General features: G+C 55.0%; 1 protein-coding gene across 3 annotated transcripts in view; it reads left to right on the top strand.

The window, feature by feature from the left end:
* KLHDC4 (kelch domain containing 4) overlaps positions 1-19228 on the top strand; it is a 51447-nt gene extending 32219 nt beyond the window's left edge. For all 3 annotated transcript variants that reach the window (XM_058709157.1, XM_058709159.1, XM_058709158.1), the window contains 6 exons: positions 8104-8196; positions 11155-11314; positions 14376-14451; positions 15977-16185; positions 16691-17093; positions 18935-19228. In XM_058709157.1, coding sequence (XP_058565140.1) covers positions 8104-8196; positions 11155-11314; positions 14376-14451; positions 15977-16185; positions 16691-17093; positions 18935-19128 — 1135 coding nt within the window. In that variant the 3' untranslated portion in view covers positions 19129-19228. The remainder of the gene's footprint in view (positions 1-8103; positions 8197-11154; positions 11315-14375; positions 14452-15976; positions 16186-16690; positions 17094-18934) is intronic.
* Positions 19229-26827: the final 7599 nt, after the last annotated feature.

Here is a 26827-nt window from a genome sequence, read left to right as displayed (position 1 = left end):
TTTAGTAACTTGTAATCCTGGGTGGCATCAGCATGTGCCAGGCCGCCCAGAGGGCAGCGCTTAAAGGTTGGGTGACAGGACGTGGCGTCTGAGAACGGGTATCGCGTACCTTCGGTTGACTGGCTGCCACTGAGGAGGTGGTCCTTTTGAGTGACACGTTTTGATTGGACGTTCAGAAACTGAGGGCCTTAGGGGAGAGGAACCAGGTGATGAGGCATTTGAGGAAAGGTGAGGAGAATGGAATTGGATCTGGGTTTGGAAGAGGGAAGACCCTGGGGGTCCTCACAGCCATGTGTGGCGAGCTGTTCGCCAGGAATTTGCCAAGAGGAGGCATTTGGTTGGGTAGTTCGAGCTCCATTTTCTTGTGAGATTCTGTGTGTTGATGTATTTTTTTAGGGCACCTGGTTTTGGGGGTGGCTCTGTAGAGTGCGCAAGAGGAAATGAAACTAACGCGTTATAGAAAGAGTGCTGCGCTGCGTGGCTGCGTGGTTCGGGTTGTGGCCCTCCCCTGCCGCCGGGACTCGTTGGGGTCTTTGTGGAAGGTGGACTTGACGGAGAGCCGGGCCCTGAGAGCTGCCGAGGCAGCCTGCGGGGAGCAGAGGCACCTGGAGTACTCGGCTCCCATGTAGGAGTCAAGGTTTGTAATCCATAGGAATCCGGGAGGCGTGCCCAGATGCGTCGGCTCCTTTTAGAGCAGGTTGCTTGTTTGCTTGCTGTTGAGTTTTAAGACTTGCTTGTAGATTTTGGTCCTTTTTTGGATGTATCTTCTGAAAATACTTTTTCCCAGGCTGTGGCTTCTGATTCTCTTGATACTGTCTTTTGCAGAGCGGAAGGTTTAAATTTCAGTAAAGTCCAGCAAATCTGTTGCTTTACAGTTAGGTCTGTGATCCGTTTTTGTGAAGGATGTAAGGTCTGTGTCTAGATTAATTTTTTGGCACGTGGGTGTCGAGTAACTAGCACCATGTGTTGGAGGGGCCGTCTTTGCCCCATTGTATTGCCTTTGCTCTTTTGCCAGAGATCAGTTGACCGTATTCATGGGGATCTCATCCTGGGCTTTCTGTTTTGTCCCATCGATCTCTTTGTTTAATCTTTTTCCAACATCACACTGTCTTGACTGCTATGGCTTTGCAGTAAGTCTTGAGGTCAGATAGGTCTGTCTTCCCACTTTGTTCTTAAATATCGTGTTGGTTGTTCTGCATCTTTTTATCTCTCTCCATATAAACTTTGCAATTAGTTTGTCCTTGCTGCTGGCATTGTGATTGTGATTGCATTGAAACCATTGATCAAGTTGGCAAGAACTGACGTCTTGAAATACTGAGTCTTTCTATCCATGAACACAGAACGTTCCTCTGTTTATTTAGTTGTTTGATTTTTGTCCATCATAGTTTTGTGGTTTTCCCCAAATAGATCTTGTATATATTGTTATATTTACGCCAAGTATTTCCTTTCTGGGATGTTAATATAAGTAGTATTGTTTCTAATTGCAAATTTCATTTGTTCATTGCTGGTATCTAGGAGAGCAGTTGACTTTTATGTATTAACCTTGCTGCCTACGGCCTTGCTATAATCACTTGTTAGTTCCAGGAAGTTTCTTGTCAGTTCTTTCAGATTTTCTACATAGATCATGTCAGTTGCAAACAAAGACAGTTTTCTGTCTTCCTTCCCAATGTTTATACCTTTTCTTGCCTTTTCTTGCCTTGTTGCATTACCAAGGACTTCTACGGCAATGTTGAAAGGAATGGTGAGAGGGGACATCTTGCTCTATACCTGATCTTAGCAGAAAAGCTTTCAGTTTCTCATTATTGTGTAGGATGTTGGCCGTAGGTTTTTTGTAGACCTTTATCAAGTTCAGAAAGTTCCACTCTGTTCCTAGTTTACTGAGAGAGTTTATCATGAATGGTTGTTAGATTTTGACAGATAGCTTTTCTGCTTCTATCAGTATGATCCTGTGATTTTTCTTTCTTAGTCTCTTGATATGATGGCTTATGTTAACTGATTTTAGAATGTGGAACTTGCCTTGTTGTAAACCCGGGATAAATCCCACTTGGTCACGGTATATAATTCCTTTCATACTTTTTTTGACTCGATTTGTTAATATTGAGGGTTTTTACATCTCTGTTCCTGAAAGATACTGGTCTGTAGACTTTTTTTCGTGGTGTCTTTGGTTTGGGTGTAGGGTAGTGCTGGATAGAGGACAGAAGCTATGTTTTGAAAGAGATTGTAGAGGATTGGTACAATTTTTTTCCTTAAATATTTGGTAGAATTCACCAATGAATGCCTCTGGGCCTGGTGCTTTCTGTTTTGGAAGATTATTAATATGTTTAATAGATGCAGGCCTGTTCAGATTGTCCACTTTCTAATGTGGAGTTTGCTAAATTCTGTCTTTTAAGGAATTAGTCCACCTTTTCCAGGTTATCAGATCTGTGGGCATGGAGTTGTTTGTGGTATTGCCTTTTTTGTTGTTATTAATGTTTTTAATTTCTGTGGCATCTGTAGTGATGTCCCCTCTTTCATTTCTGATATTAGTAATTTGTGTTCTCTCCCTCTTTTCTTAGCTTGGCTAGAGGCTTATCAGTTTTATCAGTCTTTTCAAAGACCTAGCTTTTGGTTTTGTTGATTTTTCTCTATTTTCAAAAATATTAATTTCTGCTCTAATTCCCTTTTTTAAGTATGTATTTATTTTGAGAGAGAGAGAGAAAGCGAGCGAGCAGGGAGAGGGAGAGAGTCTGAAGCAGGCTCCTTGCTGTCAGCATGGACCCTGGGATGTGGATGGAGCTCATTCCCACGAATCGTGAGATCATGACCTGAGCTGAAATCAAGAGTTGGATGTTTGGGGTACCAGGGTGTTCAGTTGGTTGAATGTCCGTCTGACTTTGGCTCAGGTCATAGCCTTGCCGTTTGTGAGTTTGAGCCCCACATTGGGCTCGCTGCTATCAGCGTGGAGCCTGCTTTGGATCCTCTGTCTCCCTCTCTCTCTCTCTGTCCCTCCCTCACTCCTGCATGCTCGCTTGTGCTCTCTCAAAAATAAACATTTTTTTTTTTAAGGGTAAAAAAAAAAAAAAAAAAAAAAAAAGTTGGACGTTTGACTGAGCCACCCAGGTACCGCTGTGCTCTCTTATTATGTCTTCTTTTCTGTTTTGGGTTTAGTTTCCTGTTCTTTTTTCCAGTTTCCTATGGTGGAAAATTAGATTATTGGCTTTAAATCCTTCTTCTTTTCTAATATGTGCATTCAATCCTATACATTTCACTGTATCCCACAAATTTTGATAAATTGTATATTTATTTTCATTTGGTTCAAAATACTTAAAATTTTCTCCTTAATTCTTCTTTGACCCACATGTTATTTATAAATATGTTGTTTAATCTGTGTATTTTGTATTTCCTATCTATCTTTTTTTTTTTTTTTTAAGTTTATTTACTTTGAGCGAGAGTACGAGGCAGGGAGGTGCAGAGGCAGAGAGAGAGGGAGAATCTTAAGCAGGCTTTGCACTGTCAGCGTGGAGCCTGATGTGGGGCTCGAACTCACGAGACTGTGACACCATGACCTGAGGTGAAATCAAGAGTCAGACGCTTAACCTACTAAGCCACCCGGGCGCCCCTCCTGGCTCTCTTTCTGTTACTGGTTTCTAGTTTATTCTCACTGTGCTCTAAAAGCAGAAATTGTATGATTTCTGTTCTTTTCAATTTGTTAATGGTGTGTTTTCTGGCCCAGAATATGGTCTGTCATGGTGAGTGTTCTGTGTGAGCTTGAGAAGAATGTGTATTCTGCCCCTTGTTGGATGAAGTAGTCTGTAGATGGCCGTTATATCCAGTTGATTGATGGTGTTGTTGAGTTCGGCTCTGTCCTTGTGGATTTTTGCTGCTGTGTCCAGTTTTGAGACAGGGGCATTCAATTTTCTAACTGTGGTAGCAGATGTCTCTTTTCTCCTTGCAATTCTGTTAATTTTTGCCTCACGTAGTTTGATGTTCTGTTGTTGGGTGTGTACATGTTAAGAACTGTTATGCCTCGTTAGAGAACTGACCCCTTTATGCTTATGTATTGGCAATTTAAGTCCCGGGTGACTTTCCTTGTTTTGAAGTCTGCTCTGTCTGAAATGTAGTTACTCCTACTTTTCTTAGATTAGTTGTCAGCTGGGGCGCCTGGGTGGCGCAGTCGGTTAAGCGTCCGACTTCAGCCAGGTCACGATCTCGCGGTCCGTGAGTTCGAGCCCCGCGTCAGGCTCTGGGCTGATGGCTCGGAGCCTGGAGCCTGTTTCCGATTCTGTGTCTCCCTCTCTCTCTGCCCCTCCCCCGTTCATGCTCTGTCTCTCTCTGTCCCAAAAATAAATAAAACACATTGGAAAAAAAAATTAAAAAAAAAAAAGATTAGTTGTCAGCTAATCGAAGCTAATTAGTTCTCCTTGTGTTTACTTTTCATCTGCAGGTGTCTTTATGTTTAAAGTGGGTTACTTGTGGACAGCACATAGCTGGGTCTTGTGTTTTGATCTACTCTGACAACCTCTGTCATTTAATTGGTGTATTTAGAACATTAATGTTGAAAATGATTATTGGTATATTGGATTAATATCTACTGTATTTGTTACTATTTTCTATTTGTTGCCCTTATTCCTTGTTCTTCTGTTTGTCTCTGACTTTTTTTGTTGTTTTTTTGTAGTTTTAATGGAGCATGTTATAAGATCCCAGTTTTTCTCCTTTCGTAGCATCAGTTGTTTTTTTTTGCTACTTGTAGTGGCTTGCGTTGACAGCTAATCTGAGTCCAATTTCAGATAACATTGTACCACTTCGTGAGTAGTGTGGATACCTTGAAATAGCAAAATAGTCCTAATTCCTTCTGTCGGCCCCTCCCTGTATGACTGCTGTCTTTCATTTCACTGACACCTACTCATGCGTGAGAACGTGTGTGTGTGTGCGTGTGTGTGTGTGTGTAGTGAGGGACACACAGTCAAATACATTAGTGCTCCTATTGTGAACAAATTGTTACTCATTAGATCAGTGAAGAATAAGAAAAATGAAATGTTTTTATTTTGACTTCACTAATTTCTTCATTTGTCTTCCTTCCTTCGTGTAGATTCGAGTTTTTGACCCATATATATATGTATATATAAATATATATATATATTTTATATTTATTTATATTATTTATATATATATTATATATATATTATAATATATATAATATATTATATATATAATTTATATATATATAAATATATATATATATATATATATATTTTTTTTTTTTTTCCCCCTCTAAAAGACTTTAACATTTCTTGCGAGGCAGGTCTGCTGGGCCAGGTCCCTTAAGTTTGGTTCGTTGGAGAAAATTTTCTTTCTCCTTTACTTTTGAAGGCTGATTTTGCGGAGCACAGAGTTCTCTCCCTGCTTTGAATATTTCTCTCCACTCTTCTTGCTGGCTCGGTTTCTGAGCAGGAGTTGGATGTAATTCTTATCTTTGTTTCTCGGTAGGTAAGGCGTACTGTCCTGCGGCTTCTTCCAGGATTTTTCCTTTGTCTTTGGTTTTCTGTAACTTGGAAACGACGTGTCTAGGTATCGTTTCCTGGCACCCGTGCTGCTCAGTGTTCTCCGACCTTCCTGCATCTGTAGTTTGATGTCAGAGTTTAGTTTGGGGAAATTCTCATTGTTTCCTGTTTTTCTTCCATTCCTCTGTCTTCTCTTTCTGGCAGTGCCGCTGTGCTTCTGTTACACCTTGTAGCATAAGTGGCCCACGGTCCTCCTCCGATATCCTGTTCTGTTTTTTGTTGTTTTTTTTTCCCCCAGGCTTACTTCTCCTCGGTCTTTGGGTTTTGAGCTCTGTGTTGCCGTGTCCTGTGGCTCCAGGCTCTTAAACACATCCAGCCTGCTCGCGAGCCCCTTGGAGGCATGCTAGGTGGCCTTTGTTTCTGTTGCTGGTTTGATCTCTCTTTGTGGTTCTTTCTCAGGATTTCCGTCTCGCTCCTGACCTTGCCCGCCTATCCTGCTTGCTGTCTACTTCAGCCGTTGCAGCCCTTAGCACATTAATCACAGTTGGAAAATTCCTGGTCTCGTAATTCCCGCACCCCTGTCTGCTTCTGGTGCTTCCTGGGAACCTTCAGACTGTGCTTTTTGCCTTTTGGGGTGCTTTGTGTTTCTCACTAGCAGGACGTGATGGGCCAGTTGGAAGAAACTGCTGTCCATAGGTCAGGCCTGTGGCAGTGAGGCGCTGGAAGGGGCCCTCTCCAGCCCTGTGATGAGGTCTGTGTCCTTTGTGGAGCCCGGGCTGCTGCTCACTGCACAGGCCCGCTGCTTCTTGGGCGGGCCGGCATGCCCAGAGGGAGTTGGATTTGGGCAAACGCCCAGAGGGAGTTTTGGAGTTTGGGAGTTGGATTTCCTCCAGGTCGACTTGGCTCTGATTGTACTCCCGCAGGGTACAGGGTGGGCTCCCCTTAGCTGGGTTTCCCTGAAGGCAGGCCTCGTTCAGGCACACTTCACAGTGGTCCCTTCTCCCCTTCCTTGCCGGGAGCACGAGGGGATGTGTCTGGGATGTTTCCTGTGGGAACCCGCTCGAACTCCTAGGAGTACATCTCACAGTACCGTGGGGGCCCTGTCACTGGGTCGCGCTGGAGGTTTTCACTCTCTGAGCTGCTGCCCTGAGTCTCTGGCAGTTTGTCCAGGCTTTCCTGTCAAGCTCTGGTTCCTGCAGTTTCTGTTCATGAGCCTCTGCTTCTGGAAGTGTGACTTCCTGTATGCACCTGTCTGTCCCTAATTTGGGGGCCACCAGTTTGACCTGCGTCCCTCCCTTTGTGGGGGTCTAAGAAGAGTTGTTGACTTTCCCGGTTACTTGTTGGGACACACTGGTGACTTCCAGGTCCCTTGCATGCCAAGCCAGAACTCAGAAGTCCCTTCTATTGGTTATTTATTGATACGTATTTTTTTTATATCAGTTTTAATGAGATAGAATCATGTTCAATAAAATGCCTGCCTTTTAGGTGGACGGTTAGAGGAGTTTCAGCTAATACACACACCCGTGTAACCACTACCACACCCGGGACAGACAAGGTGATCCTCACTCCAGAAAGTTCTCTCCTGCCGGCTTGCCGTCATTCCCCTTGTAATGTTTGGCCCCAGGCAGCTACTCTCATCACCTTAGATTGATTTTGCCTGTTTAAGAATCTCCTACATAGAAGCAGAATCATACAGTACGTGCCCTTCTGATGCCGCTTCTGTCGAGCGTGACGTTTACGAGACCTGTGCGTACCGTGTGTATCCTGCTTGTTGCCGACAGTCCTTCATCATGAGAATGTACCGCACTTTTACTCTTTTCCCCCGTTGAAGCATCTCTTCGCTGCTTCCGGTTTTTTGACAGTGATGAATAAGACTTCTCTAAACGTGTGTGTGTGTGTGTGTGTGTGCGTGTGTGTGTGTGTGTGTGTGTCTTTCTGTGCCCTTGTGTTGTCACATCTGAGTCAGTATCTGGTGTTCCGTTGCTGGGCTGTGTGCCAGGAGCGTCTCACGGTGTGAGGAACAGTCCCGTGGTCGTGCTGTCTTACACCTGCTCGGCTTCGGTCCCGCCGTTTGCTTAGGGCCGCTGGCGGTGTTCGGCACGGGACGCGCTGAACTTTGGGCTTGTTGACCGAAGACCGATGAGCGATGTACTCACCGTCTCTTTCTGTTTTTATTGGCCATCCGTGTGTCTTTTTTTCCCTGTTTTTATTTCAATATTCTGTCCCAGTCTTTTGCCTATAATTTTATGGGGTTTATTTTACTCATGAGATAGTAAGAATTCTTTGTTTTCTGGACGCAAGTCATTGGTCAGGTGCGTGTTTGCAGAAATCTGCCTCCCCTTTGTCACTTGCTGTTTGATTGTACAATGGTTTATTTTGAAGAGCTGAGGTTTGCTGTCTTAATGGAGTCCGGTTTCTGTGTCCAAGTCCCTGCTGTCTCTGAGAAATCCTTACTCCAAGGTCGTAGGGCCTGGCTGTCCACATTTACAGCAGCTAGCTGGACTCGGGATGGCCTTGGTAGCCTGTGGTCCAATTAAATTGTACGCAGTAAGTGCTTGTGAAACACAAGTTGGTGTAAAAAGTGCTCTCTCTTTTTTTTTTTTTTTTTTTCTTCCCATTTTAGGGCAACAGGAGGCCCTTCAGGTCGGAGTGGACATCGGGTGGTAGCCTGGAAGAGACAGTTAATACTTTTCGGTGGCTTCCATGAGAGTACAAGGTTGGTACCGAAAGGAGGACCTCTCTGTTTCCTGAAGCAGAAAGGACTGGGTTTTTTGTGGCAAGAACCATTCTGAATACTCCTGGAAAATGCTGCCCGTCCCCCAAAACCAGAGCCAGCTTCGTGGATATGCAGCCGAGGCAGCCTTGAAATTCTCAGTAGTTACTGAACCAGGGGCTCTGTGTTTTTATTTTACGCTGTGCCCTGCAAATGATATGGCCAGACCTATCTGCCACAGGACTCTCAGCCTGGTACAGAATGCCCGGGGGGGGGGCTTGTTAAAACTCTGATTTCCGAGCCCCCCCCCCCTCTGGTGGCTGACTCAGTAGGCCTGGGACAGGGTCTGCAAATTGGCAGGTGATGGTGACGGGGCTGGCCGGGGGAGCCCACAGCGAGAGCCTGCGTTCTGCAGTGGTGTCTAAAGAGGGGCCTGCAGCGCGCCCCTGTGTCGTGGCTGCATCGCTACGAGCTGCCATGTTCGTGTATCCCACGTGTATGCCCTCCAGGTCGGGCCAGCGGGTTCCCTGATGGTGGAGAGCCTGTCGTCCACATGGTAGCCTCCGGAGCGTCCTTAGTTCGGTCCCGAGGAACAAGACGCGTGGTGACAGGCTAGTGTGCCTGTCACCATCCTAATACGGTACTGTGTTGTGTCGACGTCCGGGCTGTTGTCATGCCTGGTGAAGGCCATTCCTCTGAGTGGACCCCACGTGGAGGAGGGTGGATAGGGGTGTCTCTCTGGCCGTGTCTTACGCTTCCCTCTCCTAATCCTTCAAGAAATCATCAGTTTATTAGTTGTCATGGCACCGCTAACAGTTTCGTCACATTGTGGGTCCATTTGCACAGTTTTTTTCTGGTAATTCCTGGCTCCTAAAGAAGATGTTGTACATGGATACAAAGGGGGAAGTGAGTTAGGCCGAGTCTTGTTGTTTTTCTTTTTTTTTTTTTTTTTTTTTTTTTTTATTTATTTTTGGGACAGAGAGAGACAGAGCATGAACGGGGGAGGGGCAGAGAGAGAGGGAGACACAGAATCGGAAACAGGCTCCAGGCTCTGAGCCATCAGCCCAGAGCCTGACGCGGGGCTCGAACTCACGGACCGCGAGATCGTGACCTGGCTGAAGTCGGACGCTTAACCGACTGCGCCACCCAGGCGCCCCAGTCTTGTTGTTTTTCATACCCCTCTCACCCTGGTCTTAGTTGAGGCGTTGTGGTGTAGATTTGGCTCAATTAAAGTTGCAGGTTTTCTTTGTGAAGTAACGTATTTTATTAATTGACAAGGGGACATCAGTTCCTACATGCTTTAGGAGAGGATTTTGAAAGCACAGTTGAAGTTAAACAGGGATGATTCTGTGTTGTTAAAGGTGTAACTCGGGTGTAATCGCACTTTAATAGTGTGTCTCAAAGACCATACTGTTGGCAGGCAGGTTGTGGTCCCACGTCCCGGATGAGGAAACCAGGTGAACGAATGCCCAGTGGGTTGTGGCCTCCACGAAAGATCACTCATTTCCAGGGGGCCGCTTCCCGCCCTGCAGGTGTTCGGTTGATTATAGCCATTTTGGATGAGGAAGCCCCGGCTGTTTTTAAAAGTTTATTCCTAAGGGATTGTTACCTATTATTTAGACTTCACACTTTTTTTCTTTAAACAGCCCCAAAACGGTTGGGGAGACCAACACAGGCCTTGCTCCTTGGAACTCATAGGTTATGGTGTATGTGCCGCTGAAGCAGGCACGGGTTATAAAGTGGATCAAGTTGTACGATGGTTGTGATTTGCAGCTTTTCCAAAATCAGAACTGTTCTCAAAGTATTACCTGTTAATCTTGCTTAAAATTATGAAGTCTTCAAACACACAGGACAGCAGGAGATACAAGTAAAGAAACCTTCCATATTAAACAAGTTAGTGGGGCTTTTTAAAACCAAATAACGGTTGATATTTATGTGCGGGATAGAATTTTTTTACTGCACACCTGCAGTGTGAAATCCGAGGAGACAGGAGAATATAACGAAGTCTTCTTACAACTCTGTGTTCCTCAGTTCATGTACGAAAAGCCATCCTACAGAAGGTGCATCTCTGGGTGCCAGTCAGGGAGGCCACCCTGCAGGTGACTGGTCCCGTGTCCCACGCTGTGCGCAGCGTTCGAGTGAGCGGCGCAGCAAACCGGCCTTGTGCTGGCCCTTCCGTGTGCTGGCTGCAGGGGGCCAGACTTGGGTTAGCTCTAGTAGGAGAGACAAAACTGCTCAGACTGTGGTAGAATTTCCCACCTGAAGCCTGGCTGTCTGTTTTGAGTACCTGGGGAGCACCTCTTCCTCTTCCCGTGTGATTCTGACCCGAGGCCCCTTGGCTTTGCCCCGGCTGTCCGTGAAATGGTACCAGGAGGTGGCATTCCCCCCTCGCCTCGGGCCGGGCTGCTGCCGCCCCACGCACGGGGCCCCTTCTCGAGGCCCTCTGCATTTGAGTCCTTTGCAACTTAAGTCCCAGGGCCGCGTGCCCCCTTGCCACTGTCCCGCTGCGGGGCGCCAGGGCCATGCCTCTGGCTTGTCAGTCTCCGCGACGCTCAGCTCAGCCCGGCTCGGCTCCCTGCCCGGCTCGGGGTCTCTTCACGGCCCTGACCCAGCTGCAGGAATCTCCGTTCTGAGGATTCACTTGAATCTCTAATTCATGAGCTTAAGCTTATACGCATGGTAACCTGATGCAATTATTTGTGAGACTGTGGTTTTGTAAACTGTGTAAGGGAGTATCACTTCCAGATTAGAAAGGCTTTCAGATCCAGGCAAATTAATGAATTTCTGTAAGCTAGCGTTATCTCTAGTTTCCAGATACAAACTCACATCTGCCTCCAGCCCTTTCATGTGGATTTCAACTTTCCCCTGGGAACTTGTTTCAGATGGTACAAAGTTTACCTCAAAGTTGATCAGGTCATATTTTAATGTTACTGCCTTTTTGTGTCACCATGTTATAACCAGAGATTACATCTACTACAATGACGTGTACGCCTTTGACCTGGACACGTTCACGTGGAGTAGACTGTGCCCTTCGGGGACTGGGCCCACACCCAGATCGGGCTGCCAGATGTCTGTCACTCCCCAGGGCAGCATTGTCATCTACGGGGGCTACTCGAAGCAGGTAAGATGCGGTGTGGATGGAAATAGACGTACTCTGTTGTATTGCCCTTTTCACTGTCACCAAGAATGAAAACTTCCAAACAGGCTTGCATGTTGGCTCAATAGAAACACTTTTTATTAGAGTAGAAATGGGTGTGTATCTATCTCCCCCGTGAACGTATCAAGATTTTTGCAGCCATATTATGTTCTAACCCATATGCCCTGAAAACGCGGGAGTGTGAATAATTCCGTATTGGGATGAGCCGCGTGGAGGGGGGGGAGGGTCTTGATTCCTAACCACAGACCCCAAGTGCTATGGGGGGCTCATGTGTAGAACAGGCCACTTCTTCCAGCCGTGCAGACACGCGGAAGTAAATGTTCTTGCACACCTGTCTGGGTGCCCTACACCAGGGTGGCTCCTGCTGGCTCTGGGGTGTGTCGTCCACGCAGGGGCCCCTCGCAGCGGCTGCAGCCTCCAGGCGGCACCGCTCCAGCCTGAACGCGTCAGCGAGCCCGAGAGGGATAAGGTCGTGTCTCACTGCAGGCTCTTTCTTAGCCTTCGTATTTTGAAATTTTCTGCGATGTGACTTAAGAGTCAGCGAGCACTTACTGTACCCCCACCTGGATTCTTCTGTAGTCCTTGCTCTGCTGTCCCTGCTTCTGTGGTCGTTCACATCTGTGCTGCTCTGCACCCATATTTCTGGGCGTGTTTTAGAGAAAAGCACAGGCATCGCTTCAGCCTGCTTTCGAGATCCGTCCCCGTTGCATGTTTTAGCTGCTTTCGCTTCTTCGTGCCCAGCAGTTTTCCACTAGGACACCCCGGGTGGTTTCTCTAACTTCTGTTTGCAGACCCAGGGCTGTGTGTAGTTTCTGACCGTTATGAACCAAGCTGCAGTGCGCATTCTCGTGAAGGTCACCGTGTGGCTCTACGTTCTCATTTCTCAGGCAGGGACCCAGGAGTGGTTCTGCTTGGGTCCCAGGGTGCAGCGTCACACCCCTTCCCGCAGTGGTTGCCCCACACCCTTGCCAGCACCTGATCCCACCAGAGTTTTTTGTTCTTGGCCCTGCTGGTGGATGTGTGGGGTCTCATTGTGATTTAAAAAAATAATCATCTTTATTTGTTTTTGAGACTGAGCACGAGTGGGGGAGGGGGAGAGAGAGCATCCCAGGCAGACTCCGTGCTGTCAGCATAGAACCTGACACGGGGCTCGATCCCGCAAACTGTGAGATCATGACCTGAGCTATCCCCTAGTTTTCATTTCCTGAGATTCAGGCTGCTCCCCACAGTGTGGCCCATACGGAGCCTCCCTGGCCTTAGGATATCCAGGGCACATGTCCACTCCCGGGACAGCGGGATCGTGGGCTTTGTTTTCCAGAAGGAAACTAGCTCTCTGTCTCCAGTGAACACATGCCCGTGGCTGAGAGGAAAAGAAGCGTGTGTGTGTGTCTGCTGGTTCTGTCTGCCGGGAGGGCCCGGAGGTAAAGGCGCCCGGCGGCCGCGAGCACTGCCGGTGCCCAGATCTTGGCTTCTGACCCCACCTCTGGGTACAGGACCCGGGGCTCCTTGGGGAAGTGGCTGAGTCTGGGGCTGGGGGTGTACAGGGCGAGGCTGGAGCATTTTGTCCAACCGGAGGAAGCGCTTATGGGAAACCCTCACCGATGGGGTGCGTCAGAGGGACACAGGAGCCGCTGGAAGGGTTTCCGATGGCCAAGGCTGGAACCAGGTTCCAGCAACCAAGTGAGTAAAGTGGATTGGATTATAGCTCACAGTATAACGTCAGAGTCCGTGAGTCTGTACGTTTAGATGCAAATGATTGAAAGCATAAATAGATCGGGGAAAAGGGACAAGTCCCTGTGCAGAGTTCCACATAAATTGCGTAGCCACTCTGCCCTTGAGGTCTGGAGTATGACTCCCCACCGTACGTGGGACTGTGCAGAGTGATGTCCTTCCAGGGAGGACTGTGGAGAGCTGGGCGGGGGTGGGGGGGCGGTGACCTGACAGCCCTGTGGCCAAGGTCAGCAGCAGTGATAAGTCACAGTGACAGCATGCACCCCCGGTGTGATGGGTGAGAAGGGACCACAACCCGGAAGCCCATGTCCAGTCGTGAGAGAAGGTCAGACAAGTGTCCGTAGAGGGACAGCTGACCTGCACCTCACAGCCGCTGAAGGTCATCAGAGGGCGGGGCCTATGGGCTCGTGACGACCACATGTGACACGGGGCCTTGGAACAGAGAAGGGACCCTGGCAGAAACTGAGGAGATCTTAATACACTGTGGACTTGCATTAATAGGGCTTAATCAGCATTTCATCCTTAATTAGCGGCAGATGTGACACACGGAGGGCGTTATTAGTAGGGAAACTGGGCACTCAATTTGTCTGTAAATGTAAAACTCACCTGAAATTCAAATTTGTTAGAAATAGGGAGTTAAAGGGTAGATACAAAGATGAAATTAACATTACCAAGCCCTCCCCCCAGGAAAGCCATTTTGCTGCACAGTTTTCCAGACACTGTAACCTGTAGGTGGGTGCAGGTGCCGCGTGAGCCCCGCAGGGCACCGCCGCAGAGAGTCCGGGGCCGGCTGGCTTCTGCTTAGAGCGTTAATTCGGTTCTCGCAGTGAAGCCTGAGCACACAAACTGGAAGATGAGGGGGTCGGGGATGTGGGGGTTGCCGATGGAAGATGGCTTTGTTACGGCCTCGGGAGCAGTCCCCATGGGCTCCGGCACAACCCCCCCACCTAGACCAGGCTCGCTGCAGAGGCCATGGACTCGCCGGCAACAGAGTGCTGGAATGTTCCTGGCATGATGGCAGTCTTTAGGACGGTGGGTTTTTTAATTTAAAATCTATTCTGAACAGTTGATAACTGACACCAACATTTTTTATTCTGTCTGCTCGGTGAGGTCAGAATTGACCTGGTCGTGGTGCATACTTTCTTTGAAGCTGCTCCAAAGGAAGCCTCCCGAGCCCTCCCCTGCCCCACCCGGCCTCCCAGCGAGGAGGGAGACCACAAGCCTGAGGGGACCGTGTGGGGCATTGTGGGTGGCGCCTGGCCAGTTCTTACAAGACTCCCGCTTCCTTCTGCAGAGAGTCAAGAAGGACGTGGACAGAGGCACGCAGCATTGCGACATGTTCTTGCTGCAGCCTGTGGATGGAAGGGAAGGTGCGTACGCTGGGTGGGGGGTGGGTCCCGGCGGCCAGTGGTCTGCGGGGTCCTGCCCGACAGCCTTGCCCGCCCTGTGGCTGGGGGATGGGGAAGAGAGGGTGGCGACAGGCCCCTGCACACGGGGCTGGGGTGTGGGTGTGTCCTCGCCTGAGCGGGCAGACCAGGCGTTCTGTGAGTAACCCTCGGTGACCATCTGTACAGCAGGGACAGCCGGAATATTCACCCTCTGGGGTGGTTGGGACGCCCTGAGCTAAAAGCACAAGCCAGGAGCTGGTGTCGAGCCAGGAGCCCCCCGCTCGGGAGGGCGGGAGCCCGTCGTTCCCTTGTGCTCGCCCGAGAGCACGCGGCTGCTAGGGTGTGGGCTTTGGGAAGGCTTTCACGGGTCCGGGAGAGCGAGAAAGTGAGGCAGCGGCCTGTTTGCGAGTCTTGGGACGAGCGGGCTGGGCTCGACCCAGAAGACCGGGTCTGGTGCCCGGGCTGCTCCGGGCCCTGCAGCAGGGCCTCCCCTCCCTGTGAGGCCGCCGTCCACTGTGGAAGGATGGGACCGCTCCGCGTGACCCGAGCCTCCGCTAAGCCGGGCACTTCTCAGGAGGCCAGCCACACCACCCTGCGGTGACCGCGGAGGGCGCCTGCCTTTTCCCCAGTGGGAACCGAGGTCTGGTGCTGAGAAGTAACTTGCCCGGTTTACCTGAGTGAGCTGGAGCCGGAACCTACTGTGTTCCCGGCGGCGGGACCCCGCTGCTCAGCCCCTGCATCTGGCGTTGGGCCCGGATGGGCCCGGTGGGCTGACACACGCTTGGGCCCGTGTCCTGCAACCCAGGAAAGTATCTTCCCTGACTGCGTGCAGGGCCCTCGGGAGGTTTTCCTCCTCTCTTTCCTTCAAGCAGTAAAATGCTGGCCGTAACGGGTCGATCTTGTGGCCCAGCGGTGGGTGCCCCCCGACCCCCGGGCTGTGTGCCGAGGAACAACCGCTGGCACGCCATGGCCATTTGTCGCGTCTGTTAAGCTTTCCTTAAACGTTCACTGTAGGAAAAATCGCCGTTCCTTTCTCTAGACGCGGCGGGACGACGTTCCCCCACGCTTCACACTAGGTCACGTTCTGAGGGTTTTACCATGTGACTCTGGCAGGTCCCGAGAGAGGAGCGCGGTGTGGAGGTCTCCTGGGGAGAGCTGGGGCGTCTGCGGCTCTGAGCAGCGGCCCTGGGACAGCGGTCCTCACTGCGGGGAGGGCACGGCGTGAGGGTCTCCTGGCACGCGCCCCTTGCGCCACAGCTGGGAAGCGCTCGGCGGAGGTGGTGTCAGCGGGGCCCTGGGGACACCGCGCGGGACCTTCAGGGGAAGGGTCAACCTCTGCGGCGCGTTGAACTGTGTCGGGTTTCTGCAGAGGGATCAAAATCCGTAAACTCGGTGAGCTCTTGCCTGCAGTCCTGTGTTTCCACTCGTGTGCCGGTCACCGGAGGCCGGGGGACACTGGGGGTGCCCGTGGCCGGAGCTCGCTTACCCCATGTCCCCTCTCCGACAGGCAAGTGGGGATGGACGCGTATTAACCCTGCGGGAGCCAGGCCCACCCCGAGGTCTGGCTTTTCGGTGGCTGTGACCCCGAATCATCAGACGCTGCTCTTTGGGGGCGTGTGTGACCAGGAAGAGGAGGAGAGCCTGGAGGGGGACTTCCTCAATGACCTGCACTTCTATGACGCCACCAGGAACCGCTGGTTTGCGGGGCCTCTGAAGGTAGAGCCGTGCTCCCGAGCGCGCGCCAGGGCGTTCGTACGTCAGACACGCAGCCCTGTTGTGCTCCCCCCCGCCCCACCTCCCCGTCCCTCTGTGGGGCTCCCCGGGAGCCCTCAGTGTCTTTGCCGTCATTGTGGGCAGGGGCAGGCCGTCCGGCACTGGGGTCCCCCTGGGACTTCAGGTCTAGAGGAGTTGTCGGCGCCGGGGGCCTTGAGGGCTCAGGAGGTGGCCCACTCGGCCAGAGACCCCTCCCTGGTTGGAGAGCTTTGGCGCCTCTGCTGGGGATCAGGCAGACGTGCGGCTGGGGTCTGGACTCGTGGCCCCCGCCCTTTGCCCTGAGGGGTCCCACCAGGTAGAGACTCTGTGCCCGCAGCCTGAACGGGCAGATTAGGGCAGGGGGCTTCCGCCACGTGGCCCAGTCGCCCTCGCACCCCACGTCTCTCGAGGACGCTGCCCGCTCACCACCGGCCGCCCCTGAAGTGCGCGGCCTTGCTTTTTCCGACAGGGACCTAAGTCAGAGAAGAGGAAACGGAGGAGGGGCAGGAAAGCAGAGCCCGAAGGTGCCGACAAGCAGGAGCGCGGGGGGGCCGGTGCCCAGGAGCCCCTGGAGGTGGTCAGAGAGGTGGTCGCAGAGGACGGGACCGTGGTCACCATTAAACAGGTTCTTGCCGCCCCGGTCCCGGCGGGACAGCCACAGTCCGAGGAGGAGGACAGCCCTGACGAAGCCGGTGGCCCCGTGGTGGAGCCCAGTCCCCGCTCCAACGCCATGCTGGCCGTGAAGCACGGGCGGCTCTACCTGTACGGGGGCATGTTTGAGGCAGGTGACCGCCAGGTCACCCTCAGTGACCTGTACTGCCTGGATCTCCACAAGATGCAGGAGTGGACGGCCTTGGTGGAGGTGGACCCAGGTGAGCTGGGGTGGAGAGAAGATGCTCTCTGCAGGTTGGGGCGGGAGCCCCATGAAAGCGGCTCTGTGCCATCTGTCCACGAGGGCCCACCCAGATCTGCCCTGTGCCACGGAGCCTGCAGTGAGCAAGACCCACGTGCCCTCACCCGTGGCCACTCCCGGAGGGTGGGCCCTGGTCACGGCGAGGCGCCCCCTCCTGCGTACGTCCGCCCCTGCTCTGGGAGCTGAGGGGGTGGCTGCTTGCTTTGCGCGGGGGCAGGGGGGGCTCAGGCCCGTCCCGGTGCTTCTCGGGGGTGCATCGTAGCAAAACCGATCTCACAGAGCCTCCTCGTCCAATGCCCGCAGCCTCTGTGAACACGTGAGGGCAGACCAGGCGTCTGGGGGACACCTTCCGGGGGAACCTCCAGGCCGCCTCTGCTCTGACCCGCACTGCTCAGTCCCTCGCGTCCACGTTGTACACAGGTGGCTGCTGGATGCCAGCCACCGCTCCTTTCTTGGCCACTGGACATTGAACAGAACTTGAGTCCACGCTTTTAGAGAGAGGCGCTGCGTGGCCCTGCGAGGTTCCTTAGTTTTCCAGAGAGGCTAGGTTAGAGCAGGGGCTGCAGGGTGAGACCGGGGGGTGGGTCTCGTACCTTTGCCTCTGCTCTCCGTCCCCTCCTCTCCCCTCTCCGTCGTCCTCCCTCACCTCTGCTCTCAGGCAGTCTCCCCTCGCCTCTGCTCTCCGTCCTCTCCCCTCGCCTCTGCTCTCAGCCTCCCCTTGCCTCTGCTCTCCGTCGTCTCCCCTCACCTCTGCTCTCCGTCCTCTCCCCTCTCCTCTGCTCTCTGTCCTCTCCCCTCTCCTCTGCTCTCCGTCCTCTCCCCTCGCCTCTGCTCTCCTTCGTCCCCCTCTCGCCTCTGCTCTCAGCCTCCCCTTGCCTCTGCTCTCCGTCGTCTCCCCTCACCTCTGCTCTCAGGCAGTCTCCCCTCGCCTCTGCTCTCCGTCCTCTCCCCTTGCCTCTGCTCTCCGTCCTCTCCCCTCGCCTCTGCTCTCCTTCGTCCCCCTCTCGCCTCTGCTCTCCTTCGTCCCCCTCTTGCCTCTGCTCTCAGCCTCCCCTTGCCTCTGCTCTCCGTCGTCTCCCCTCACCTCTGCTCTCAGTCAGTCTCCCCTCGCCTCTGCTTTCCGTCCTCTCCCCTCACCTCTGCTCTCCGTTCTCTCCCCTCGCCTCTGCTCTCCTTCGTCCCCCCCTCGCCTCTGCTCCCCATCCTCTCCTCTCCCCTCTGCGTCCTCTCCCCTTGCCTCCGCTCTGTCAGCCTCCCCTTGCCTCTGCTCTCCATCCTCTCCCCTCGCCTCTGCTCTCCATCCTCTCCCCTCACCTCTGCTCTTCATCAGTCTCCCCTCGCCTCTGCTCTCAGTCAGCCTCCCCTCGCCTCTGCTCTCCGTCGTCTCCCCTCGCCTCTGCTCTCCGTCGTCTCCCCTCGCCTCTGCTCAGAACTGGAGAAAACAACGCGTTTCCTTCCGGTGTCCAGAGGTACTGGGGCATAGGCTGACTTTGACAGCATGATTATTCAAAAAAAAAAAAAAAAAATTTTTTTTTTTTTAATGTTTATTTTGTTTTTGAGACAGAAATAGCGTGAGCAGGGGAGGGGCAAAGAGACACAGAATCCGAAGCAGGCTCCAGGCTACTAGCTGTCAGCACAGAGCCTGATGCGGGGCTTAAACTCACGAGCGTGAGATCATGACCTGAGCCAAAGTCGGATGCTCGACCGACTGAGCCCCCCAGGCACCCCAGGGTGCGCTTCTTGATGAGAGGCTGGAAACTCCCTGCACTGACGTTTTGAACGTTCGCTTTTGATTTAAAGGAGCTCAGGAGTGGCTGGAGGAGACGGAGTCAGAAGAAGACAGCGACGAGGACGCCGAGGGCGGAAGTGACGACGAGGACAGTGGCGACAGCGGCGGGGAGGCTGGGGGTGAGTGTGGTGTGCATGCCGGCGCCGGGCGGCAGGAGACCCACGGCAGAGCAGCTCCGGAGCCAAGCACCCCCTGCCGGACCTAGAGCTCCGGGGTCGCTTTGCTCCGAAAGCCCCGATTTTTGCTGGTAACGAGAGACTTTCATGCTTCAGTAAAGTTCTATTAAAGCGTGGCTTTACTTCGTAGACGTCCTCTCAAGGCGAGCCTAAGTTTTTGCGAGAACGTTTGTATTTCGGGTACGTTTGGGCCGCGTCGGGTCGCTTTCTTTGATTGAGTGAAGAGCGCACCCGCGACATGGTTTCTGTAACTCCGCTGCTCACCCCGTCAGCCAGTGAGCTGTGGCCTCTGCGACTGCCTGCCCGCCCCGCCTGCCTCCCCCTCTTCCCCACGGAAGAGCCCACGACCCTCGGTGGCACCTGCCCGGCTCGCCCTGGATGACGCTGGGCCCCACGCCCAGGCCGTTGCCGTCTGAAGACGGGGAGTGCCCCCCGCGCTGCAGGGCAACCTGCGTGGTGTGGCTCCTTCCGCGGTGTTGGTGTGGGCCGTGACGACATAGAGCAGAGCTGCGGCAGGGGCGGTGTCGTGGAGGGCGAGGTCCCCGCACTGCCGGTGGCGCTGTGAATACGAGGCAGAGAAGGCGCCTTATGCTTTGCGGGCAATCTCCTTCCGCCGGACAAGGAGCCGGGGGTTTCCCGCGTGGCGGTGCGTCGTCAGGCCGGAGGCCCCCGCTGTGATTTCCGGGAGTTCTCGGTCGCAGCCCACCGGCCACCTTTCCACGCTTCGTGTCTCTGCCGACTCTGAAGTAAAGCTCCTGTCGGCTCTGTGGCTGTCGTGCCACCGGCTTTCCTCGGGGGTCTGTGAGCCCACGGACTCGACTCAGAGCCGCTCCCTCAGCGTTTCCTGGGAAGAGATGGTGGGGCCACCCCTGCTCCTTTCCCGGTCACAGCCCCCAGGTTGTCCTCGGCAAAGTGACCGGAGGAGGGGAAGCCAGAGGGAGGGACCCCGCTGTCTGCACGCGGTGTCACCATCCAGCACCTCTGGAGTCGGAGTCCGGCGCGGGGGAGGCCTGCGGACTGCTCGCACGCCGTCTGGGGCCTGCTCCAGGGTCGATGGCCAGAGACCAGGTTTCACTGGTATAATTGGGGTCAGATGTTAGGCTTTGAATTCACACTTGGTGCATTTTTTATCTTCAATACTTGCAGCAATGAGAAGGTAGTACTTTAGTGTGTAGTAACAGGATCAGCATCCCATCTGTGTCCTGGACCGGGCCATCCCGTTCATTGCTGGGACGCTCACAGACCAGTGTGGGAATGCCCCGGGTGGCGGAGCAGGGCCTGTCCTAGGAAGGCTTTCGCGGAAGGAGGAGGGCTGACGTGCCCCAGCAGCAGCCCCTCGCCCCACATCGCCTCCTCATGGTGCCCGGTGCGACCACTCTCGTCGGACTTGCACGCCGCTCTGTAGCAGGACCCGCAGGGGTGTGCTCTCACCAGCAGCTCAGAAATGGGAAGCCTGCCTCTGGGGGGTGCCCCCCGGAGCCCCGGCCGTTGGAGAGAGGCCAGTGTGGCTGTCGGGCAGCACGGCACCCCTTGGCCGACGGGGGCTGGGTTTGCTAGAAAAGCTGGCACTCTGGCTCGGGTGGCGTATCGGTGGCAACCCTCTTGGCTGCCGGGGCAGTCTGGGCCTTCCTTGGACACTCTGGGTGGAATCTAGCCGGAAGATTCTCAGGTAGGGCTGGCGGAACACCACGGCTGGTGCGTGGACCTCCCGGGTCCTCCCGGGGCCCACGCTGCCTGCTCCTGCGACGTGCCCTCCGGCCCCCACCGTGCAGCTGCTGCTCTCCCGGAGGCTGCGTTAGGAGGAGGTTGTCGGAAGGGCTTGCCGACTCTGCCTCAGGTTTCTGTTTCAGAGGCCGGTGTCTCATCCTCCTGGTTGAGGTGACACGGCAGGTGTGAGGGAAGAGGATGTTTTTGAATCCAACAGATTTCCCCGAAGAAGAAACTCCTTGTACAGACAAGTCTGTTTCGCTGTCGTGTCCGTAGGGTTGTTGCTAGAAGCTCGGTTCGAGTTCACACGGGCGAACAGCTGCTCTTGCCTCTGCTGCCTCCTTGCTGTGATGGAGACACCAGGTAAGGCACACCTTAGATGTTGAGCAGCAGGAGAGGCAAAGAATGCGTTCTAGGGCCGCGAGAGCCCCCCAGGAGCGGGACCAGCACACCCCAGCTCTCTGTTGGTGACTGGTGTGCCCAGCTGGATGTTCTGGACCCCTGAGGGCCACCACGGGCACGAGTGGCCAGTCTGAAGCCCGGGGCCTCCATTGCCGGTGGTGCTGGAGCCAGAACAGCTGGAAACGGCTGTATCCGGGTCAGCGAGGGCCCCGCGATCGTACACCTGTGTCGTCTGCTCCTCGGTGGGCTGAGCTGTTGGTAAGCCCCGCACCACCCACCCCCTTCTCTTAGGCTGCGTCAGCTGGCCACGCCCCCCCCCCCCCCCCCCCCCCCTCGGCAGAGCTGCGTGAGTGGGGTCAGTGGGGGATTGAGTGAGTAGTTGTCCCCAAGTCCCAGGAGCGGTGGCGGCGCTCTGGGTCCTGCTGCCAGAGGGTAGTTGGTCAGAGGTGGGAGGTTTCTGGCCTTAGGTCGAATTGAACAAAAACCAAGGAAAGCACCGATTAAGCCCGGAAATCCTCATCATTCGAAGCACTTTGTTTGTTTCTAAAAGGCACAGTAGTGGTATTTATTGTAGTTTAACATCTTGTGGGTTTTTTGTCCTGTTTTGCTTTTTGTTTGTTTGTAAACCAAGTCGTACAGGCGAGGAGTCAGTGGCTGGCTGACAGGTTCATTGAAGGGCCAGGGGCTGGCCAGGCCCTGCCGGTGACAGATGATGTCCGCAGGGCCGTCCCTTGGGGCTAGAGGGACCCTCGGGCAGCCCCCCCGGGGGAGGTGAGGCTCGAGCTCAGGTTCAGAGCAGGTGTGTCACAGCACTTGTGTGTCACACAAATGAGGTCACACTTGGGAACCAGCCCCCCCAAGTGTGTTGGGGTGAGGAGGTGGTGACACGGTGTTGAGCGGGGGCTGCAGAGGGGGCAGTCGCTCCCTAGCACGGGGGAGGGGGTGGTTGGCTTCGGCTCGAGGGAGCGTGAGATTCGTGTGTCCACTGCTAAGTTGCATGAGCACCGAAGGGGCTTTCTAGTAACTGCTCTTTTCCTGGATGTTTTAAAGCGGGAAGCAAGCTGTGTGCAGGCCTTTGGTCACCAGAGACCAGTGTTGTCTTACTTGGCCCAGGGAGCTCCCGAGTCGTAGGCCACAGGCACCTTCGTTGCTGTCTTGGGAGAGAGCTTTAGCAGTGCCGGGTTCCAGCTGGGTCTGGTCACCCACCGGCGGTGTGACCACGGTGTCCCGTGGGCAGCCGAGGCACCAACCAGCACAGCCAGGGGCCAAGGATATAAGCCATCGGCGCGTGGGGAGCGCCGCGGGCGCATCCGGTGCTGGGCCTGGTTTGCTGGTGTCGAGCGGGTGTGGGGCCGGGGCCTGTCCTCGTCCTCTGGACCGGACCTGAGCTGGGGTGTGGAGCTCAGGAGCCCTGTGCCTGAGTGTGGGGGCGGGCCTGGGAAGGCCCAGGTGTGTGTGTTGGGGGATCGGGGGTGGGGGAAACTCCAGTCGGAAAGAAAGGCCGGGGAAGCTCCCCACAAGAAGCGTGGATGTTGAAGGTTAAGAAAATCAAAACAGGTGGAACAAAACTATGCCGTGAGGCCCCTGGTCGGCTGGGGGGGGGGGGGGGCGCTGGGGGCGGGGCGGGCTCGGGGATGTGGGGCTGCACTCCGCCCCTGCCCACAGCGCTCTCCCGCCAGAGCTCCGCCCCGAGCGGGATTTGCGTTTATCCATCCCAGAGTTTGGGCACGAGAAGGACGCCGTGGTAAAGACCCTGGTTTGTGAGGAGACGATGCAGAGAACCCACAGTTGTCAAACGATGATGTTTATTACTAAAAGGAGCAAAATGTTTTCAAACCTGGACAGCGGCCCTTGCTTTCAGAGAGCGAAATACAGAATAGTGGTAGGACTCAAACTGTTACATTCATTAAAGAAAAGTATTGAATTTTCATTTTGTAAGTAACCAAGCTATTTTTTCCAGCTAAAAGATAAAATGGCGAGGTAACATTTTTAGCTGCTTCGTCAGTAAGAAGAATCAGAACATAGTCGACATTCCCTTTTCGTCAATGCACAAATGATTGCACTGTGTTAACAGACAGTTTACATGCACCAGGGGAAAAGGTGGAAAGGAGAAAATGCAGATCGAGACCGGTTTCGGTTAGAACTCGCGAAAAGGCATCTGTGTCAGGGTCAGCGGCCTGCTGTGTGGCGTGAGGGCCGGGTCTCACACGCTGCTCACCCGGGCGGTGAGGGCGGTATTTCTGTCAGGCTACATTATACCGGGTGGGCTTTCTTTGGACGTGGCGAATGGGGCACACAGGCAGGGTCGGCCGGAGAGGACGGTGGGGTTCAGCTGAGTGCACGGGACGCACCAGCGGCTCAGCGCTCACGGGCGAGCGCCGAGGGCCGGCCACCAGCAGCGGGCACAGGGGCGGGAGGAGCAGGCCACGCCGCCCTGGTGGTGGCAGTGACCGTGCTGGTCAGCGCAGGGCCCGCTCGGGGGTGGTGGGGCGCGCCCGCAGACCGGTCTCCTCCCTGAACCTGCCCCCCGCGGGGCAGTCCCCTTCCTGCCCTTTCCCCCCTTCCACAGGCCGCTGGCGGGCGTGCCTGTCCCCGAGCCGCGCTCGGCTGCGTGGTGCGCCCCGCGGGGAGCCGATCGTGGTTGGGGAGGGAGACGCGGTTGAGGAGTGTCTGGTGGAAGGCCCTTCGTCTGCGACATGTGTCCTCACGCGGGAAGCGGTGGGAGACGGGAACTCCGATCTTAAGGGACTAGCAGTCCTCACGTGTGTTCGAGCAGCTCGGGTGCCCATCTCTGTCCGACCTTCGATGCAGGCGTTGGAGGGGGCGTGGGTCGCCGCGGCAGGTGCTACCGGCAAGGTGGAGGGGAGTGAGGGCCTGGCCGGGACCCGTCTCGCCATCCCCTGGGGCCTCCTGCCTCTCTGGGTTGGGGCTGCCGCGGTCCTCGTGGCACCAGCTGGAGGCCGCACGGCCAGAGGCCCGCACGCGCGTCTGTGGGGGCGGCGGGGAGGGCGTGCGCACACACGGCGGCGGGGGGAGTGTTAGGGGCGGACGGAGATGAGGTAGGTGTGAGGTGTGCCGCTCCCTGCCGTCCCCGAAGCCCCAGGCGCGGGCCGCCGCACCCAGACGCGCCCTGGACTGCTCGCGGCCACTTGTGGATCTGCCCCTCCTGGCAGGGCTGCCTGCCCCTCTGAGGCCGAGGAACGGGCTGGAACGTGTCTGCCCACGTGTGCGTCAGGCCCCCTCCACGTGGGTTCTCGGGCAGAGGCGCCCTCGGTTCCTGGCTCGCAGCCTCTGAGCGCCACCCGAGTGCCGTCGTCTCCCGCCTGCAGCGCCTCCAGGTGCCCGCGCGTCCCCGCCCTCTTCCGCAGCCTTCCAGTGACAGCCGCCTGTGCTTCCCACGGCTTTCAGACCGTCCCGGCGTATGGGAACATGGTAAAAATACAGCTTCGCTGTTTCGTTTTTCAACGAAGGCAACTGCACTTTTTCTTGCTTTTAAGGCTGAATTAGCGACGCTTCTCAGGGACAGATCTTGAGGACACTTGGGGACGGGTCATTTTTCTAGTCTTTGCTTACGGACGGTATCGCGTGCCACACGGTTCCCCGGGCAGGGAACAAAACTGAGAGACACCTTGGTTTTCCGACAAGAGCACTTCACTCTTCTTTGCGTTTCTTGTCTGGAATCACTTTTACGCTTGACTGACACGAGCAGGTCCTGTCCAGGCAAGACCCAGTGGAAACGCGAGACATCGTCGGCGGTCCTCAGTGCCGTCCGTTAATTGTGGGGTCGGCAGCGCGTGCAGCTACGGACATAGAGGCCTTAAAATCTAGTAGGCACCTTTAAGTTTCTGAGACCGAAGGCAAGAAAACCCGGAAGACGAGACCTCTTTGAGCCGGAGAAAGCGGGATTACTCATGCCGAGTGGAGGCTGGCCCTCCCCTCCCCTCCGTCTGGAGAGGTGTCGTCCTGTGCATGTGGGGGCGAAGCGAGCACCTCTCCCGGACGAGGCCGCTTTGGGCACCCGTCGTCCACCTACGGGTGTGAGATTCACCTCGAGGGGACCCCTGCCCGCAGCGGCAGCATCGGTGCGGAGTCGGGGGGAGATGAGAGCAAGGTGGCCGAGATCCCAAACTCAAAAATGTGAACACCACTTTATTTCCGTTAGTCCCCCAGATGTTCATCTAGGTCAAGCCCGTGATGCGTCTGCTCGGGGCCCTCGGTCACGTCATCTGGCTTGAAGTGGGGCGGCCGTGGGATCTACCGTCCAGACCGGGACTTGTGGACAGTACAAGAGGGAGCATTTCTAGGGCCAGGTTGGGACGTCAGGGGTTGGGTGCCCTGGGCCCCCAGCCTGGCACCGAGGGGCGTCCGGGGACGGGGGAGCCCGGCCCGTGCTCTTCCCGCCCCGCTGGGGAGCCCGTCATCCTACATTGTACGTGTTTGCTCAGCCCCTGTGTAGCAGTTGCAACACGGGAGTTCGTGGTCTGGTAAACGTGGTTGTGGACTTCTCGGGAGAGTGGTTTTGGCAGGAGGCATCGCACTGCCGTGGCTACCCACAGGTTTTCCACGTCGACATCCTCTTCGCAAGTTCGCGGGCTCGTGTGTCACATCCCTGCTCTGTGTCTTTAGGAATCCTGGGTGCTGTTGATCAGGGAGCTTGGAAGAATGGATGGTTCTTCACGTGCCCGAAGTCACCCGAGCACTTGGGGCATCGAGCACGTGCCCAGAAGCACAAGTAACCCAGTGTGCAAGTTTCCTCACGTTGGTGAAGGCGGCAGGCGGACTGTGGGCACAGACGAGTCGCCTGAGGACCCTGGGGTGGGGGTGGGGTGGAGGGTGTGAGTGCAGGTTTCCCAGCCTCGGGAGGGCAGCGCGAGGGGGGTGTAGAGTGGTGCCTCTCGGCCTCACCTACCCACAGGCCCTGGCTCAGCATCCCTGGCAACTCCATCTCTCTGCCTCTGGCTTTCACGTCCAGAGCGTGGAAGCAGCTGCCAGGGGAGGAAAGGACTCTCACGAGGTGGCTCTGGGACTAATTAAAACTTGTCACTTTGTACCCCTCTGGGGGCCAGCCCTGATCCACACGTCCCTCGTGGCCGGGTGTTGCTGTGTGCGCACGTCCGCCGGGAGCGCACGGGAGGAGGTCAGCTGCTCTGGCCCCGGCCCCGGCCCCGGCCCGGGACTGGCACAGCCACTGGGAAAAGCTGAGCCTCTGGGCCGGTAGGACCAGCCCAGCCCGCCAGGTGAGCAGGAGCACTCCCCCGTGCTGAGCGGCCCGCTCCTTAATCGGCTTCTAGATCCTCTCAGACCCGGAGCGGTGGTCTCGGGGGGATCTGCCGGGATACCCCGGGTGTGCAGTCTGGTTTTCACACCTGTGGGAGCAGGGGCCGGACGTGTGAGGGGACACGAGCCAGTCACCTGTGCGGGAGCCCCGGGCGTGAAATCACTGTTGCTTTCACTGGGCCACACACACTTCCCTAATCTCCTCCCGGGGCGGCACGTGTGTGTGTAACCTGTGGTCCGAGGTACCGTTTGGTGTCGTGCAGTTACCGGAACGTACAAAAGGCGGTGGTCTTTACGAAGAGGTGCAAACAGTTAGAAAACACATGTCCCACATGGAGGGTT

This window comes from Neofelis nebulosa, chromosome 17 (genome assembly GCF_028018385.1).
Source record: "Neofelis nebulosa isolate mNeoNeb1 chromosome 17, mNeoNeb1.pri, whole genome shotgun sequence".
Taxonomy (NCBI): domain Eukaryota; kingdom Metazoa; phylum Chordata; class Mammalia; order Carnivora; family Felidae; genus Neofelis; species Neofelis nebulosa.
Note: the sequence above shows the minus strand (reverse complement) of the source record. Positions and strands in the feature narration are given on the sequence as shown.